This window comes from Antedon mediterranea, chromosome 5 (genome assembly GCF_964355755.1).
Source record: "Antedon mediterranea chromosome 5, ecAntMedi1.1, whole genome shotgun sequence".
Lineage (NCBI taxonomy): Eukaryota > Metazoa > Echinodermata > Crinoidea > Comatulida > Antedonidae > Antedon > Antedon mediterranea.
In genome coordinates, this window is record NC_092674.1 from 26046874 (window position 1) to 26066590 (window position 19717).

The 19717-nt window shown below is 33.6% G+C and overlaps 3 protein-coding genes across 4 annotated transcripts; all 3 read right to left on the reverse strand.

Moving 5' to 3' along the window:
- Positions 1–145: 145 nt before the first annotated feature.
- Positions 146–11574, reverse strand: LOC140049240 (acid-sensing ion channel 1-like). 2 transcript variants are annotated; one of them, XM_072094084.1, is made up of 8 exons: positions 11353–11574; positions 9685–10198; positions 9329–9427; positions 9047–9194; positions 7712–7768; positions 7444–7597; positions 1173–1264; positions 146–860 (listed from the first exon to the last, which is right to left on the reverse strand). In XM_072094084.1, exons 1-8 carry the CDS (start codon positions 11523–11525, stop codon positions 709–711), a joined length of 1389 nt encoding a protein of 462 aa, XP_071950185.1. In that variant the 5' UTR covers positions 11526–11574; the 3' UTR covers positions 146–708. The 2 variants fall into 2 exon arrangements, with proteins under 2 accessions (XP_071950185.1, XP_071950186.1); XM_072094085.1 differs by lacking the exons at positions 146–860; positions 1173–1264 and adding exons at positions 6325–6851; positions 7172–7263.
- On the reverse strand, positions 3456–6287 carry LOC140049242 (acid-sensing ion channel 1A-like). The gene is made up of 3 exons (XM_072094086.1): positions 5743–6287; positions 4004–4517; positions 3456–3740 (listed from the first exon to the last, which is right to left on the reverse strand). Exons 1-3 carry the CDS (start codon positions 5856–5858, stop codon positions 3630–3632), a joined length of 741 nt encoding a protein of 246 aa, XP_071950187.1. The 5' UTR covers positions 5859–6287; the 3' UTR covers positions 3456–3629.
- Positions 11575–12450: 876 nt separating the features above from the next.
- On the reverse strand, positions 12451–18582 carry LOC140049864 (acid-sensing ion channel 1-like). The gene is made up of 8 exons (XM_072094815.1): positions 18371–18582; positions 16330–16834; positions 16050–16148; positions 15811–15958; positions 14156–14212; positions 13681–13834; positions 13317–13408; positions 12451–13101 (listed from the first exon to the last, which is right to left on the reverse strand). Exons 1-8 carry the CDS (start codon positions 18532–18534, stop codon positions 12986–12988), a joined length of 1335 nt encoding a protein of 444 aa, XP_071950916.1. The 5' UTR covers positions 18535–18582; the 3' UTR covers positions 12451–12985.
- Between the last annotated feature and the right edge of the window lie 1135 nt (positions 18583–19717).

The window sequence follows — 19717 nt, forward strand, 5'->3', positions numbered from 1 at the left end:
AATAATAAACTTTTTTTAAAAACTCCGAACAAGTAATGCCAACGCTCAGTTTGAAAAAAAAAACAAGACAGGTACTAATTAAAATCTACATTTCTTTGGAACTTTAATAACATAATGATGATCAAAATTCAGAAAAGTAGAACGTTTGAACACATTTCATTATTTCTAATTTTGATAAATAAGTCTCCACCTGAATTGCGTAAAAAAAGATGTGTGCTATGCATTGCTCAATTTTTACTTTACGGTATATGGGGATAATAGATTGATTTGATTTGAACTTAGTATTATATTTTATTACTTTTAATCATTGATATAAATAAAATGTATTGAGTTCCCGAGTGTATTTTTTCTCAAATAAATGATAAATAACTGTATGATAGAAAACCATGGCTTGATGGTGGACCATTAACATTAAAACATGGTTGTTGATCGATATTTGTTTTGGATTACTAAACACACTTAATATAAAAACATTATCATACAAAATATATTCACACATTCTACTATACTTCCTATACACATAATATGGATGCAAATTTACATCTAAATACAAGTAAATACATTAACGAAATACTTCCAAGTTTCACTAAGCTAAACCTCAAACAAATACGTAATTCTCGTTCATTTCCATCGTCCCATCGGATAAAACGTTCACAAAGTCTTCACATATGCCTTTATTGACGCATTGTTTACTTCGTAACGCGTTGCTTATTTAGTTGACGTAATGTCTACTGCGTTGTTGCTTTTGTTGCCGAATCTGAAATACCGAAAAATCGCAGCAAGGAATCCAAACTCCAAAAATTCGATAATTGTTATCAAACTCATTCCACACAGTAAACCCATGTTACCACCTATTTCAGCTTTAAAGCAAACAGAACAATAATAAGGTGAGATGCAGAGTGGTCTCAAGATAGAAAATGAAATACATAACTGTAAGTAGGCTTAATTTATATATAGAAAACTCAAAGACTTTATAAAAAGCGTCGTCATCAAACCATAGAGGGTGTTTTTAAATATTATATATCCAAACGGTAGAGGAAACTATTTCAACAAAAATATAAAATGCAAGTACTAAATACATGCTCAAATGCCTTCTCGTTCACGTAAACAACATTTTTAAAGATAACTTATCATCTACACACCAATGGTATAAGATAATTTGTATTACTTACATAGTAACTGTAGTTTTGAAAATGTTGGAACTTCGGTGACTACTTGAAAGTTCATTTCTTCAAAATAAATTTGCAGTTGGAGTAGATTTTCTCTGTCATAAGTGTAAAAGAATATTTTTAAAACGGTAAAATAACACGGCATCTAATGCCTACTGCATGAAGAGCTATTCTTCCGACAAGTAAGCCTACATTATAAGCTAGTTTCGATTGTCACTGATTTTGGAACACTAAGACGATTATTGTAATAATGATATGACAAATGAAGTGTTACCTGATGTCCTCTTTCGTCGTGTACCCAGTTTTGTCGAGATAGCCTCCCAAAGCATAATTTGCTGGCCAATAGCTTGTCGAAATCCGATTGTTGTAGAACGTCTGCTCGCATGCTATTGGACAATCACACTTTGTACCGGAGTTATAGAAATTTACTATTATGGAACATAATGATACAAGATTGAAATTAATTACGACATCAACAATCTTCATTATCTGCTAAAACAGATATGCATTCATTATTACGCCATTTTATGGTATACAAATAATGAATGTTTATGAGTGTAATGGTACAAATAATGATGGCATGAGGTTAATGATGCCTAGCCTAATACTAACACTTAACAGGCCTAGGCTTACTATCTAGGTACTAGGCCTAGGCGCTTGAAAGACAGCAATAAGAAACTTCGACAGACAACTGGAATTAATCCAAGCTAATTATGTTTTTCCAACAATTCTTCCCATTGCTTAATCAAAATCCTAAAAACGATCTAAAGCTAATTTAAAGGCCTTTTTGAATGAAATTAGTTCATATATCTCCAAACGGTACAAAAAAATCTGCTGCTGCATATCCCGGGTGGTGTTGACAATCGAAACTGAGGCCAGACGTCAGGTGGTCTGTTGTATTTCACAGTAATTTGTATAATATACATTTTTTTTCATCCGCGAAACGGGTTTTTTTTTTCGTACACAAAAATGTTTTAAAAAGTACTATTAAATGATCGTTTAATAGTGCGTACTATTGCATGCTATGTGATCCACATTCGTCCAATCAAATGACAGGAATTTATATAGGTACAGTATTATATAATATGTTATAGGCTACCTTCTTCTTCGTACGCACACCTGATTGTTTCCTCAACCGTACAATCTCGGACATCGGCTGTAAAATGTAATCAAATCCTTTATTAAGACTTTGTAAATTTAATTTTCTACTTAGTATTTCCGATCTTCATCAACATCGTCGTCGTCCACCACATAACCCATAATGCAGAGCCATAATAATTATATATATATATGGTTCTGCCTTGATTCTTGATGCAGAAAAATAATCGTATAAAATGGACAGATTTCACCAACCCTGCATCCTGCATAAACCTATCTCCACTCTGGATCTAAATATTACGATCGCTTACTATGACTAGATTTGATCTCGTCGCTTTGACGAGTTAGAAACTGAGTGAAGTACTTGGCAAAATATTGCTACAGAGGACGCGTGTTGGTATTTCAGCCAATGTTAAAATAATACAAATTGTTCTATTTTTCATTTGTCAAGTTATTAGTAACCGATTTTATTGAATTTCAATAGGCATGTTCTATAAATATATAGGCCTACCTATTTACACCGAAACATTCAGAACGATAACTTGAAAAACAGCCAAAGCAAGTAGGATACTGCTGTGTAACTGGCATATTATTTTGTCAAGTAATTAGATAATGACCAGATAACTCCACAGGGCGCCATATTTAAAAGGTCAATCGGAGAAAAAATTCCATCTAGGCTAGCGCGATGATGTACCGGTAAATTACATCATCCCGCAGGCCTCGGACTTTTTGTCCCGATTGGTGGCGCCCTTTGGAGTTATCAAAGTCGCTTATTGTACCTGACATAGTTGGGTGTTTACATCCACATATTTTAGTGATATATCTGTACTTGCATTCGTTGATGCAATTCGTCTCGGTGTAAGCTTTCGTGTATTTTAGAGCCCTGCTTGTACAGTTAGATGGGTACGGATGTGCTAGGTTAACGACCTATAAGGAAAAAGGAGTTAAATGAATGAACAAGAATTATAACGACAATTTACCATCAATATTATGTTTAGTTCACACTAGAGACGCAACACAACGACGTAACGCAACGTAAGGGATTCACAAGCGATGGATAAAGCGTGGTTCCCACTAGCGACGCAACGCAAAGACATAACGCAACGCAATTGAATTGACCAATCACAAGCGATGGCTTATTCGCTTGTGATTGCTAACTGTCTATAACTTCGCTTGTCATTGGTTAAAACGCTTGCGTTGCGTTTACGTCCTTGCGTTACGTTCTAGTGGAAACCAAGCTTTCGCTTGCGTTGCGTCTACGTCCTTACGTTGCGTCCAAGTGAGAACCAAGCTTAATTATTGCATCAGATCATTACGTCATTGTATATCAACATCATCTTGCAAATGTATCTTCGTAAATGCTTATAGGCCTACCTGTTCACCAGTTAGTCCAACTTGCGTTTTAAAGCCAGGCGAAACAGAAAATCCAAAGGTACCAACTAAGGGATATTCATCTTGTTGATGTACCAATACCTATTCAACAATAAATATTATTTTTAAACTCATATATCATATTATATTATTGTCACAATTGGCGAAATACGTCTGATTGTACTGTAGGAAATATAGCAAGATTATGATGATGTTCGCCAATGATAATGAAGATGGAACTGATTTTTTTTTTACATTAGTGACACCTTTCTTACGTTGATCAATTTTATACAAACATTTACGTCATTAGGCCTATTGTTACCAAAAAAGTACATTTATAACACGATTCCACGGAAAGCTGTTACCTTTAGTCCAGCTGCATTATTAACAGAATATCCATACTCTGTTTGGTTAATGTCAATCTCCAAAATGAGTCCAGTTACATCTCCAGCATTTCGGGTAGTCAATGGATTACTACTATCACCATTAAACGTATAGCATACTCCAAAGTCGTATATTTTAGTAGAGAAATCATCCGGTCCACATGGCTGATACTGCCATGAACATTCTATAAGCATATCCTCTATCCGATGGCTAATTCGAAGCAACGTCACCGTAAAATTTATGTCATTATATGGAGTAAAATTAAAAGAGGGTTCCATATAATCCGAGAAAAAAAACGACTTTTCTCTTTCGGTCATTTCTGTTACACGGAACTGGTTGTAGTTACATAATGTGACAGCCGGAAAAGTGATAACATCGTTTGGAGAGGTGGTGATTGCTGATGACGAGTTGTACTGGTAGTATTTGGTTATACTTGAATACACTGCAAAACCCAGCATTGACAATGACGACACCAGCAGTACAGTCCAAATACACCTTGAAGTACAGTAAATTGTTTGTTATAAATACTAAGGCAATCTACCAACAGGATGCTGAGCTCGCCTTAAAGATAGAAACTTGTAACAGTCCTTTGTTCTTAAGATTGGCTGCGACAAATTCATACTAGTTGCGGTTACAGTACCAAGTACATTCTCCGATTTATGTTTAAGGCTTTATAGATGAGAGCCGAAACGTGTCGCAACCACACATCAAACCTCTGATCTAATGGAACTCAGCATCCTGTTGTTAGATTGCCTTTTAAATACATATACTTATGTGGTATCATTATTAAGATAGTTCGAATAATGTTTTGAATTTCTGAATAATTAAGATCTAACTTGATGGAATGTTTGAACATGATAACTGTGATAAGGATGAAGATTATGTTGATGAAAATGATATTTGTGGTAGTTGAGTTGGTGATCAAAATGATTAGAAGAAACTTGAAAGATTAGATAACGACAATACGATACGTGATTATCATTATTATTTATTCAACTTAATTTTACAAGGGTAGATCTAATACCTGCTGTACTACAGCAGTATCTGACTTGAAGAGGCCCGCTTGAAACAACAAAAATATACAGACGACATCCAAACATAAAGATACAAGGGGATTCATAAAGTTAAAATGTTCAATGAGAATAAAAATGATCATAATATATACAATAAAATGAGGATGATGAAGCTCCAAACAAATTTAATAACAAAAATATTGTAATAAAATGAACAGATAAAACATTCATTTTCTAAGTGTAGCTCTATTTACACTTAATGTTTGATGGAATTAGTTCAGGCTTAGTGCCTATTTGCTTCCATGTCTAGTCTTAAAAAATGTTTCGACTTTTCAATGTGTTGGCTGATGGGGGCTGAATAACTGTGACAGGCAGGGCATTCCAATACTTAATTATTCTGATTGAAAAAAAAGTTATTTTTGCACAAGAGATTTGCTCTAAGTTTTGGACGATAAAGCTTCAGGCTGTGACCACTAGTTCTGTTGTTACGAGAGATGGTGAAGAAGTCGTCTGGGTTTATAGCCTATTTATGGTTACCTGGCAGTTTGGCACAACCATTACAATAACAAATTGAAGATGGAAAGGTTTGAATGTCAAAAGATGATGGCTTCAACTATCGATAAGCATTCTTTAAAACCTCCAGGAATATGCACCTAATAGGCCTAAGTACCGCGCAGCCTACATTATACAAAATGCACCTCTCTTACCTTCTTATTGTCGCAATGTCCTTATTTCCAACAAATCGGATCCCATGAAGAGAAGTTTCTCCAGTTAGCTGTTGGAAATCACCTACATCTTTGACTTCATCGTGTGTTTGTGCCATTTTGAATGTTCTGTCGCCTTTCGTTATAGTGATATCTTTCGTTGTATGCACAGTTATAGCATTTAAAATATTATTTGTCCTTATAGCTTTTGCTGGTTATTTACAATTACTCAATCACAACACAATGTTTCACGCATGAACAGTTATGAAGCGTGAATGCATTATATTCATATTAACGCAAAATACTTCCTATCTTCTCATTAAGAAATAATTCGTTTAGTATTATTTTGTAATACCTGTAGTGTATTTAAATAGCAAACTTTGATGAGCGACATTAAGTGATAGTTATTGATATATATCGATTGATGGAACCGGAAGTTACAGTAATGAGTTTGTCTAACGGTGTCGTATTTGCTTTTAAACCACCGATGGTAGTTATACACGTCAGTGGTGTAACAAGAGCCATGAGCGTTCTTTGGCTAAAACCAAGCCCCTGAGAAAAAACGGGTATTACAATATTCCCAGTTCCGTTTTTTTTTTCAAATTCCGTTGTTTTATTTCGAATCTTCCTTACGTCACTAAGGTTGCGATCGCGGTCATTATTTTTAGAATTATGAACAAATACCAGTTTTGTTTTTGGATTACTAAACACACTTAATATAAAAACATTATCATACTAATATATATATATTCACAAATTCTACTGTACTTCATATACACATATGGATGCAAATTTACATCTAAATACAAGTAAATACATTAACGAAATACTTTCAAGTTTCACTAAGCTAAACCTAAAAAAATACGTAATTCTCGTTCATTTCCATCGTCCCATCGGATAACACGTTCACAAAGTCTTCACATATGCCTTTATTGACGCATTGTTTACTTCGTAACGCGTTTCTTATTTAGTTGACGTAATGTCTACTGCGTTGTTGTTTTTGCCGAATCTGCAATACCGAAAAATCGCAGAAAGGAAGCCAAACTCCAAAAATTCGATAATTGTTATCAAACTCATTCCACACAGTAACCCCATGTTACCACCTATTTCAGCTTTAAAGCAAACAGAACAATAATAAGGTGAGATGCAGAGAGGTCTCAAGGTAGAAAATGAAATACAGTACAGTATATAATTTATATATAGGAGACTCAAAGACTTTGGGGAGACTTTATAAAAAGCGTCGTCAAACCAAAGAAGGTGTTATGACTTTTTAATATTGTATATCCAAACGGTAGAGGACGCTATTTCAACAAAAATATAAAATGCAAGTACTAAATACATGCTCAAATGCCCTGTTCTCGTTCACGTAAACAACATTTTTAAAGATAACTTATTATCTACACATCACTATAAGATAATTTGTATTACTTACATAGTAACTGTAGTTTTGAAAATGTTGGAACTTCGGTGACTATTTGAAAGTTCATTTCTTCAAAATAAATTTGCAGTTGGAGTAGATTTTCTCTATCATAAAGTGTAAAAGAATATTTTTAAAACGGTAAAATAACACGGCATCTAAGGCCTACTGCATGAAGAGCTATTCTTCCGACAAGTAGGCCTACATTATAAGCTAGTTTCGATTGTCACTGATTTTGGAACACTAAGACGATTATTGTAATAATAATATGACAAATGAAGTGTTACCTGATGTCCTCTTTCGTCGTGTACCCAGTTTTGTCTAGATAGTCTCCCAAAACATAATTTGCCGGCCAATAGCTTGTCGATATCCGATTGTTGTAGAACGTCTGCTCGCATGCTATTGGACAATCACACTTTGTACCGGAGTTATAGAAATTTACTAATATAGAAAATATGATACAAGATTGAAATTAATTATGACATCAACAATCTTCATTATCTGCTAAAACAGATATGCATTCATTATTACGACATTTTTAATTATAGGCTATACCTTCTTCTTCGAACGCACACCTGATCGATTCCTCAATGGTACAATCTCGGACATCGGCTGCAAAATTAAATCAAATACTTTAAGATTTTTTAAAGTTTAATTTCTACTTAGTATTTGTGATCATCATCAACATCGTCGTCGTCCACCACATAACCCATAATGCAGAGTCATAATAATTTATATATAGATGGTTCTGCCTTGATCCTTGATGAAGAAAAAAAATCGTATAAAGTGGACAGATTTCACCAACCCTGCATCTTGCATAACCCTCCCTCCACTCTGCATCTAAATATTACTATGACTAGATTTGAACTCGTCGCTTTGACAAGTTAGAAACTGAGTGAAGTACTTGGAAAAATATTGCCACAGAGGGCGCTTGTTGATATTTCGGCCAATGTTAAAATATTACAAATTGTTCTATTTTTCATTTGTGAAGTTATTAGTGACCGATTTTCTTGAATTTCAATAGGCATGTTCTGTAAGTAGGCCTACATACCTATTTACACCGAAACATTCAGAACGATAACTTGAAATAAATTCTATTTTGTCTAGTAATTTAATAATTACCAGTTAACTCCAGAGGGCGCCATATGTAAAGGTTAATCGAGAAAAAACAAGCACGAATTCGAACGAGTGCGATATTCGGGGAACAGCAAAAGAAGCTGTAATGACGTCATAAGGCGGGATGTAACGTCACATACACATCAATATCCTCGCTACCAAATACAGATATTTTTATTCGGGTTACCCGAGTCTAGGACTCGCTTATCTTCTCCTTCTCTTCCTCTTCCTCTTATATCTGGACACTATTGAGCCAACTTTCAAGTCCTACTACTTCTTTACGCGTTGTCTGACGGCTCTGAAACATGGCATGCATATACTAGGGTAATAGGTGAACAAAGCTATAGAGAAAAAATTGTCGTACTTCTACCGCATGCAGAATTACGACAATACTACAACGAATAAAGAGAGTAGTAGTACTTTATAAATCGCACTTTTTTCGATTGGTACCATGTTTATGACGTCATAATTCTGCATCCGGCGGTTAAAGTACGAACATTTTCTCTCTATAGCTTTGTTCACCTATTACCCTAGTATATGCATGCCATGTTTCAGAGCCGCCAGACGAAGCGTAAAGAACTAGTAGGACTTGAAAGTTGGCTCAATAGTGTCCAGATGAAAGAGAAGATGAGAGTCCTAGACTCGGGTACCCCGAGAAAAAAATCTTCGATTATGTAAATTTACATCATCGTGCTGTCTCGAATTGGAACTTTTTGTCCCGATTGAACTTTTAAATATGGCGCTCTCTGGCGTTATCGAAGTCGCTTATTGTACCTGACATAGTTGGGTGTTTACATTCACATATTTCAGTGATATATCTGTACTTGCACTCGTTGATGCAATTCGTCTCGGTGTAAGCTTTCGTGTATTTTAGAGCCCTGCTTGTACAGTTAGATGGGTACGGATGTGGTAGGTTTACGACCTATAAGGAAAAAAGAGTTAAATGAATGAATATGAATAACGACAATTGATCGTCAATATAGTGCATCTCAGATCATTACGTCATTGTCTATCAACATCATGCAAATGTATCTTCGTAAATGTTTATAGGCCTACTTGTGCACCAGTTAGTCCAACTTGCGTTTTAAAGCCAGGCGAAACAGAAAATCCAAAAGTAGCCACTAAGGGATATTCATCTTGTTGATGTACCAATACCTATTCAACAATAAATATTACTTTTAAGCTCATTATCATTTAAGTGTCACAATTGGCGAAATACGGCTGATTGGAGGATATATATATATTATTATGATGAAGTTTGCCAATGATTCTGAAGACGTAACTGATGTGATGATTTATTTTACATTAGTATAGTGACATTTTCTTACGTTGATCAATTTTATACAAACATTTAGGCCATTATTGTTACCAAAAAAGTACATTTATAACACGATTCCACGGAAAGCTGTTACCTTTAGTCCAGCTGCCTTATTAGCAGAATATGCATACTCTGTTTGGTTAATGTCAATCTCCAAAATGAGTCCAGTCGTATCTCCAGCATTTCGGGTAGTCAATGGATTACTACTATCACCATTAAACGTATAGCATACTCCTAAGTCGTATGTTTTAGTAGAGAAATCATCGGGTCCACACGGCCGATACTGCCATGAACAGTTTATAAGCATGTCCTCTATCCGATGGCTAATTCGAAGCAATGTCGCCGTAAAATTTATGTCATTATATGGAGTAAAATTAAAAGAGGGATCCATATAATCCGAGAAAAAAAACGAATTTTCTCTTTCCGTCATTTCTGATACACGGAACTGGTTGTAGTTACATAATGTGACAGCCGGAAAAGTGATAACATCGTTTGGAAAGGTGGTGATTGCTGATGACGAGTTGTACTGGTAGTATTTGGTTATACTTGAATACACTGCAAAACCCAGCATTGACAATGACGAGACCAGCAGTACAGTCCAAATACACCTTCAAGTACAGTAAATTGTTTGTTATAAATACCAAGGCAATCTAACAACAGGATGCTGAACTCGCCTTGCAAAGATAGAAACTTGTAACAGTCCTTTGTTCTTAGGATTGGCTGCGACACATTCATACTAGTTTCGGGTACAGTACCAAGTACATTATTTTTCAGCGGTTTATGTTTAGGGACTTTAGAAGAAATGATCGTGTCGCAACCACACATAAAACCTTTGATCTAATGGAACTCAGCATCCTGTTGTTAGATTGCCTTGTGGTATCATTATTAAGATAGTTCGAATAATGCTTTGAAGCTCTGAATAACTAAGATCTAACTTGATGGAATGTTTGAACATGATAGCTGTGATAATGATGAGGATTGGATTATGTTGATAAAAATGATATTTGTGGTAGTTGAGTTGGTGATCAAAATGATTAGAAGAAACTTGAAAGATTAGATAACGACAATACGACACGTTATTATTATTATTTTTGTATTCAACTTTATTTTACAAGGGTAGATCTAATAGCTGCTGTGCTACAAGCAGAAGCTGACTTGAAGAAGCCCGCTTGAAACAACAAAAATATACAGACGACATCTAAAGGATACATAAGGATTCATAAAGTTAAAATTCTCAAACAGATTAAAAATGATCATATATATATAAAATAAATTGAGGATTATGAAGCTTCAAACAAATTTAATAACGAAAATATTGTAATAAAATAAACAAATAAAACATTCATTTTGTAATTGTAGCTCTATTTACACTTAATGTTTGATGGAATTAGTTCAGGCTTAGTGCCTATTTGCTTCCATGTCTAGTCTTAAAAATTTGTCTCGACTTTTAAATGTGTTGACTGAGGAGGATTGAATAACTGACTCGGGCAGGGTATTCCAATACTTAATTATTCTGATTAAGATTTGCTTTAAGTTTAGGACGATAAAGCTTCAGACTGTGACCACGAGTTATGTTGTTACGAGAGATGGTGAAGTCGTCGTCTGGGTTTATAGCCTACCGTATTTAATCCAAGACTCTTATTAAGGTTACCTGGCAGTTTGGAAACCATTACAATATAAAATCGAAGATGGAAGGGTTATATGCACCTAATAGGTCTAAGTACCCCACAGCCTACATATAAAAAAAATGCACCTCTTTTACCTTCTTATTGTCGCAATGTCTTTATTTCCAACAAATCGGATCCCATGAAGAGAAGTTTCTCCAGTTAGCTGTTGGAAATCACCTACATCTTTGACTTCATCGTGTGTTTGTGCCATCTTGAATGTTCTGTCGCCTTTCGTTATAGTAATATCTTTCGTTATACGCACAGTCATAGCATTTACAATGTGTTCTTATAGCTTTTGCTGGTTATTAAATCTCAATTACTCAATCACAAAACAATGTTTCACGCATGAACAGTCATGAAGCGTGAATGTCATTATATTCATATTAACGCGAAATACTATCTGTCTCCTCATTAAGAAATAATTCGTCTAGTATTATTTTTTAATACCTGTAGTGTATTTGAATAGCAAACTTTGATGAGCGACATTAAGTGATAGTTATTGATATATTGATTGATGGAACCGGAAGTTACAGTAATGAGTTTTTCTAACGGTGCCTTATTGGATTTCAAACCACCGTTGATAATAAGTACACGTCGTCAGTGGTGCAACAGCTATGAGCGCTCATTGGCTAAAACTAAACTATGTGAAACAATGCCATATACATGGCTGCTGCAGTCGCGTGCTCAAATTAGTTTTTACCGACCGACGAACCGACCGACATAGTGAGCTGTAGAGTAACGTTGTCGAAATGGCTTTTAAAAAAAAACAGCATTTGAGGGCCAGTCAGGGTTCCTAAACCAAGGGTTACGCCACTATTACACGTACGTTACAATACGTGTTTTCAGAACATTTCCCGTTCGTTTTTTAGGGGATTTTTTTCAAATTCCGTTGTTATATTTCGAATTTTCCTTGCGTCACTAAGGTTGCGATCGCGGTAATTATTTTTAGAATTATGAAAAAATACCACAGTCGTCACCCGAAGCCAGCTTTGTTTATTAAAGGTTGGGAGGGGATCATGTTTTCACAAAAGGAAAAACACCGTCATAAGCTATGCTAGGTAGGCAGATTTACTATACGCCTAGAAAAGGGCACAGGTGATTTGTTAATGTTAAAATGTGGTGCAAAAATATTGATGTCTGTTGGCAGTATACAAACTTTTCAGGCACAACAATTTAATTTCATTAATACGAATTATTATCAACATGTAAAATTATCTTCGTGGGTTATTGCTAGTCATAGATTAATACCCGTTTTACATAACTTTAATAAAAATTAGTAATACATTCTGAAACATTAAAAAGCTCAGTTAAACATTACAAATATTTTGTTATGCTTAGTATGCTGTTTGTTTTGTATTTCTGTTTTTTTGTAATCCCTTGTTCCCACTATAGTAGGACGTAACACAGGGACGTAATCGCAACGCCAGCGAGTTGACCAATGATGACGATAGTTCAAATAACTGTTTACGATTGGTCAATTACTTGCGCTGCGATTATGTTCTTGCGTTGCGTCCTAGAGTGGAAATACGTTTTCTGAATTCAACTTTTCAAGGTATTAGGTGCAGAATTGATTGTATTTAACGTTACGTCGTTATACGTTGCGTTGTAGTAGGATATTTTATCGTGGAAACCAAGCATAAGCAACATACATACGCCTACCCTTAACACAAAAAATATGTACAGGTGTATTAGGCCTATAGATTTTTCAATTATTGCGCGTTTGAGTTATTACACTTTCTCTTTCATCAAAAGCTGTAGAATTGTGACGAAGACAAAGTCCAGCAATTCAACCACAGTAATCAAACTCATTCCACATATTAAACCCATGTTTCCACCAAGTTCAGCTGTAACAAAAAGAAAAAATCGAATGTCCTCTTAAGAAATGGCAAACACAATGTTTAGTGCGCTTATATTGCATATTGCATATTAAACTGACGGTTTGATTGTAGTGTGCCTCATTCAGCTCTAACTACAAATTAATATAATAAAAGTATTAAATTGTAATAATCAGCAATCATAATTACATGTACTGTACTTGTGACAAGAATCATTTACTTACAAAGCAACTGTGTCACAGAGTATGACGGGACGAGTTCAACAACGGTCATGTCCAAATCTTCAAATGATATGCCAACCTGAAGAATGTTTTCCCTGAAAAACACACAATATCGTAGAGCATTTCTAAAGCTTGGTTCTCACTAGAACGTAACGCAAGGACGTAAACGCAACGCAAGCGTTTTAACCAACGACAAGCGAAGTTATAGACAGTTAGTAATCACAAGCAAATAAGCCATCGCTTGTGATTGGTCAATTCACTTGCGTTGCGTTACGTTCTTGTGTTGAGGCGCTAGTGGGAACCACGCTTAAGAGGCTATGACTATGTAAAATCAGTCTAAGTTCATTAAAGTTAAGCCAGGCCCTACCTTACGTATTCTTTTGTATATCCATAGTTGTTTTCAAACGATTGTATCATCGCTGGATCCGGCCATAAGGTGCTGGATGTACGTGGTTCATATGTCAGCTGATCACATGCTAACGGACAATCACATGATGCCTTTTTATCAGTAACAAAAAGATCTGAAGATAAATTATTTTTAGGTTAAAATCAAACTCAAAAGCAAATAAGTAACCAAAGTACATAGACAGCCACCGTGTGAGTTTAAACATGAGAAATATAATCAATATAATGAAATTCGTCTAATTAAAAAATAACAAGAAATGCATTCTTGAAAATCGTAAATTTATTTTCTGTATATTGAGTATCATAGTGAGTTATAAAAATCAAACTAATCCACAATTCATATTTGTTTGTTTAGAATTTGAACAGTTTACAAACGATTTAACGAAGATACTATGTTATTGAAATTCATATACGATCTATTTAGACATTAAACTTACCATAGGCAACATTACCACAGTCAATGGACTGTTGAGCGGTACAAAGCGGGACATCACCTAAAAAAGACGATATTTAGAGACATCAATGTCCGTCTGGACTAACAAACTGCTCAGAATTAGAAAATTTAAATTGTTAATGTGTGATGGCAACCACTGTTCTACAGTAGCCTAATGTGCCTATCAATTGCTCTCCTTACGCTCAGTCCATTGTTTTTAACAAGTAATTTTTAACATATTTATTTACATATACAATTGTTTTCCTTCTAAAGGATAAAAGAGAGGCCGAAACAAAAATGAGGTTTAGTGTAGTTCTGTAGTTAATTTATTTGATGTTTTTTATCCGTGTCTATTTTTAATCCGTGTCTATTTATAATTGTTATTTTATATATTCACTCATAGGCCAACATTGGCTTGTAATTCTCAAGAATGTGATTAAATAAATAAATACAAAACAAAAAATATAAAACTAGAAATACCATGATCAATAGAACATGAACCCATTCAGCCATTTTTTGTAATCATAACTGAAATTAGTAAAGAATATTTTGTTTACAGTACTATGATTTTGTGTCAACATAACTAATTAATTTCCTGTTTTGAGGGAAAAAGACAAAATGGAAAAAAAAATACTAATGTAAGAGATTAAACAGAAAGAAAAAGAAAGACAAATGAAAGAAAAGAAAGAAAAACACAGAAGGAAAGACAAAAGGAAAAAAATAAGTCAATATGACTAATTAATTTACTCTTTTGAAGGAAAAGAAAAAATGGAAAAAAAGAAAATATTAAAGTAAGAAATTAAAAAGAATGAAAAAAGAAAGAAAAAGTAAAGAACAAATAAAGGAAAGAAAAGAAAGAAAAACACAGGAGGAAAGAAAAAAAAATGTAGTCAATATGACTAATTCATTTACTCTTTTGAAGGAAAGGAAAAAAAGGGGAAAAAATAATAGTAAAAAATAAAGTAACAGAATAAAAAGAAGGAAACAAAGAAAAAAAAGGAAAGAACAAATAAAGGAAAGAAAAGAAAGAAAAACACAGAAGGAAAGAAAAAAAATGTAGTCAATATGACTAATTCATTTACTCTTTTGAAGGAAAAGGAAAAAAATGGGAAAAAATAATAGTAACAAATAAAGTAACAGAATAAAAAGAAGGAAACAAAGAAAAAAAGGAAAGAACAAATAAAGGAAAGAAAAGAAAGAAAACACAGAAGGAAAGAAAAAAAATGTAGTCAATATGATTAATTTTACTCATTTGAAGGAAAAGGAAAAACGGGGAAAAAATAATAGTAAAAAATAAAGTAACAGAATAAAAAGAAGGAAACAAAGAAAGAAAAAAAAATAAAGAGAAAAATCTGGAAAAAAAAGAAAAAACATATAAAGATAATAAAGATAATAAGATAAAGTAAATGAAAAAAGAACAAATAAAGAAATATATTTAAAAATCTGTTTTATGATATTGTTATGGAAATTGAATATATGAACAATTATGAGTAACTTGTTTTCTTTAAGTTATTATCTTTAGTAAGCCTAATACAGTAGTTAGTAATAGTTTTCAATAGTTATGTTTGTGTTGAAGGAGATGGGCTGACGAGTCCGTTCAAACTGAAAACAAGTAAATGTAAACCGTGTGCTTTTACTTAAATTAAGTTTTAGACTAACCCATAAAATTTTGTAGTTGACATCCACATTTTTCGATGACGTAATCATATCGGCACTCATAAATACAAAGAGCTTTGGTATAAGTGCTTTTTCGTTGAAGCGCTTTCGCAGTACATTTTGATGAGTAAGGGTCTGGTAAAGACTTAGCCTAAAATACAAAGAAAATTCTTTTCCTCATAAGTTACATATTTTTAAACGTTGCTTCATCTCATACGTTATCTTAAAAGCATATTACTTACTTGGAGTCCCTTTAAAGCAATCTCTGTATGGAAACCAGGGGAAACTGCAAACCCAAACGACCTTACGAGAGGATGTTCATTCGAAGGATGTATCAACATCTGAAGAAAGCAAAGTCAGATTAGGTTGACATAATTATTCTCAAAGGTTTCACACTTTTATGTGTAATAGATGCGAGACAGATTACATATGTTTAGGCCTAGCTTTTCAAACTTAATATGGATAAGGAAAGACCGGCGAGAAGAGTCCCTGAGAAGACAATGATAAAACGAATTGGCGTACCTTAATTCCTTTAATGCCTTTTTCATGACCCGTATTTTCTGTATCATTGATATTAATCTGCAGGAATAAAGAACTTGAGACGCCAGCATGTGATACATTACGCGTCGTCTTAAACGTGTAACACACCCCAAAATCAATGAGGTTAGTTGTAAAGTTTTCTGGTCCACAATCTTCTACACTCATCCATGTACACTCTGTAAGTAGATCTTTAATAGAGTGACTTGCTCTAAGGTAAAGCTCTGTAATGTTCCAATCGCTTATAGTAGAATAATTAGCAACATCTCCACTGTAGAATGCGCGAATTAACTCGAATTCTTCATCTGTTACCTGCGATTTACGTAACTGGTTGTAGTTGCAGAATGTAACGGCAGGAAACGCGATTTCGTCGTAGTGAGCAATAGATATCTTAGTTGCAACTGGGTAAGACCTGTAGTTTTTAAGGGACGCTTGTAGTAAAATGAAGAGTGTGACTAATGCTACAGCAACAAGAATACACCAAATAAACCTGTAATATAATTTTTTTTTAAACACAATATATAAAACATATAAACACTAGGCCTATTTATGTGAATGATTTTATACACTTTTCTTTTTAAATATCTCGGATTTTGATACTGTATATAGGAAAAAACCGGAATTGAGATTTTGAACATATCAAGTCTACCTCATTAGATCAATGCAAATTGTTGTTGTCTCCATTCAAATAGATCAAACGGCGTAATTAATATTACATTTCAACAAAATTAACGAATTATTGTTTGTTTATTGTTGACGCATAGAATATCAATCAATCAATCAATCAATCCATCAATCAATCCTTCCATTTTTAAAGCGCCATTCCAACGAGGATTGCTCATAGAGCTGCCAAAAAGAATTTCTGATATTATGTAAAAGCAGATTGTTTCAGAATCTAGGCCCAGCAGTGTACTGAATGTCCGATCTCCACCCATACGAGCTATGTTTTCTCCTTGATATTTGCAAGATAATTTAATTTCTCGATCTCAGTTCTCTTTTTCTCACTAAAACTAGGCCAAAAAATAATGTGCAGTGATATAAGAAAGAATATATCCAGGCATATATTAGGCTTTAGAAATAATTTCAACAACTATTACACGAATTTCCTTATACTAAAATATAATTATTTACTATAGCATTGAATCGACCAGATGTGTTAATTACCAAGAGCTACATTCGACGTCAATCCGATTATCTCCAAACATTTTGTTTGGAAAAGAAAACTTCTTTTGTCATAAAACATTATTGATTGATTTTATTTATTAAAGATGTATTTTCCCTCAAAAAAGCATAACAAATGAAGATTAATTAAATCAGACTTTGAATAGGTTATTAATAAAGTTAATCACTTCCGTAGAAAAAAAACACAAAAAAATAATGTTTTCACTTATAAAATATCATATTAAATTGTTAAATCCAACCAAAAATCCATTGGATGGCAGCCAATTTGACCATTTTTGCTTTAAATTACAGTTTTTGTTCCTATTATGTGACATTAAAATGGCATATTCAACCAAACAAAATGTAAAACTAATGTTTCAGGGGGACAATACATCTTTAACCAAAGTTATCCAAAACAATACTACACATTCAAAGTAATACAGGCAAAATCATTACAACAGTAAGATTTGATAACCAAATTTAAAACACCCATAATTCCAACAAACACATTTATCTTGTCACTATACAGCAATAAATGCGATCATACATACTGGTCCCGATGGCGGAATTTAGCATTATGTAAAATGCATGTAAGTATTTAGGTCTACCGTATATTCTTTGATTTACAAATCAAATTATTTTTTTGCTGCTGGTACTAGTCGTAAAGCTATAACAATTGTTATATAAATATGCCAAATGTATTTGAATTTCAAATTACTAAATAATCGTTTTCATGTTTTCCTTTTGTGGAATAAGATTAAGCACTGGAACTGATATTGATGAATACATAGGTACCATGGTGTTATCAATTGAAACCGAGCCCCCATCAAGAATACAAATAGAAATGTCTTCAACGGTTACCTACCTTCTCGCAGCCCAGATTGATCGATTTCCGACGTAACGTATTCCGTGAAGAGACGTTTCGCCTGCAAACGTACACACTTCATCCGTTAAGCTGGATTTTGCACCAAGTGTATCCGCCTTCTCCCGACTGCTAATCGTAGACATCGGATATACCTTTTCATTCATAATGTACACGTTTTAACTTTTTTTTAACGTTTAAACTTGGTATAATATCTTAAATCTGTGACAGTCCGTCAGATGACAAGCCTACTCTGTTGATTAACAAATCTAAACTATTGATTTCTCAATAAATTACAATGTGGTCTTATGATTTCGACATGATGACGTATTATTAGATTCATTACCGTATACAATAATATAAGGTTTAATCTATATGTACGTTAAGGGAAGATGTCAGTAAATCGCGCGTAATTTCTAAATGCTTTCTTAAATGGTATTGAAAGTTGGTAGGCCTACATACTTTGGTGTTAATTTTAGCCCACTTAATGAAATCTAGTTTGCTAATTAAATCGAGTTAGATAATTAGCTATTTACAATTAACAACGAACTTAGGTTAAACCATTTGCTCAAATAGGGGGTTTCTATGGAATACACAGTCTATGATTGGTTGTAGAATTGTATCATTGCTTGATCCGGCCATAAGGTGCTGGATGTACGTGGTTGATATGTCAGTTGATCACATGCTACTGGACAATCGCATGACACATTTCTATCACTAACAAAACGATCTGAAGTAAAATTATTATTATTATTTAAAAAAACACCATTTTTGTTTGTTAGTAAGGTTATTTTTAATTCTTTACCTTTTAACCAATTGACACTAAAATATTGAACATTAATATCATATACTGAAATAAAATATTAAACTTACATTTCGTCTGGAAAATCGTCACGAGTGAAAGTAAACAAAGATTTAAAACCATTAGTATGCATTATGCATAATGCTAATTAGGATTGTTTACAACTCGTCGCGGTTGAGAAGGTGTTTTCACACAGATCGCGAAGAAGTTCTATGATTATGCATACAGAGTAGCCAAACAAGTGCGTTGCATTTATGAGATATGTTTTGATCGAAAACTTTGACTGGAAGTCAATGTTATTTTTTGAACAAAAAAACGTCTGTATTTCGGTTAAATTATTATTTTTTCGACTAATTTTTGATGAAAGTTAATAACTATTATGATACTTCAAAATGACCCATTTTTTTTCAAAATATTAACATTTTTTTTTTGAATTAGTCAAAGACAATACATCTTTAAATTATAATTATAAAATGCACAGTACACGAAACATAATAATTAACTAGCGTCATGGGCACAACAATAATGTACAACACTTTTAAAAGTAA

What these genes read in the sequence shown, in the direction of transcription:
- LOC140049864 (XM_072094815.1), bottom strand. Translation starts at nt 18,534, where the DNA reads ATGAATGAAAAGGTATATCCGATGTCTACGATTAGCAGTCGGGAGAAG. An exon ending in TTGCTTTAAAGGGACTCCAA is followed by an intron (nt 15,959 to 16,049) that starts GTAAGTAATATG and finishes TTTGTATTTTAG; the next exon opens with GCTAAGTCTTTACCAGACCC. An exon ending in CTGTGGTAATGTTGCCTATG is followed by an intron (nt 13,835 to 14,155) that starts GTAAGTTTAATG and finishes ATTTATCTTCAG; the next exon opens with ATCTTTTTGTTACTGATAAA.
- LOC140049240 (XM_072094084.1), bottom strand. Translation starts at nt 11,525, where the DNA reads ATGACTGTGCGTATAACGAAAGATATTACTATAACGAAAGGCGACAGA. An exon ending in GACATTGCGACAATAAGAAG is followed by an intron (nt 10,199 to 11,352) that starts GTAAAAGAGGTG and finishes CTGTACTTGAAG; the next exon opens with GTGTATTTGGACTGTACTGC. An exon ending in TTGGACTAACTGGTGCACAA is followed by an intron (nt 9,195 to 9,328) that starts GTAGGCCTATAA and finishes TTTTCCTTATAG; the next exon opens with GTCGTAAACCTACCACATCC.
- LOC140049242 (XM_072094086.1), bottom strand. Translation starts at nt 5,858, where the DNA reads ATGGCACAAACACACGATGAAGTCAAAGATGTAGGTGATTTCCAACAG. An exon ending in GACATTGCGACAATAAGAAG is followed by an intron (nt 4,518 to 5,742) that starts GTAAGAGAGGTG and finishes CTGTACTTCAAG; the next exon opens with GTGTATTTGGACTGTACTGC. An exon ending in ATAATGCAGCTGGACTAAAG is followed by an intron (nt 3,741 to 4,003) that starts GTAACAGCTTTC and finishes ATTGTTGAATAG; the next exon opens with GTATTGGTACATCAACAAGA.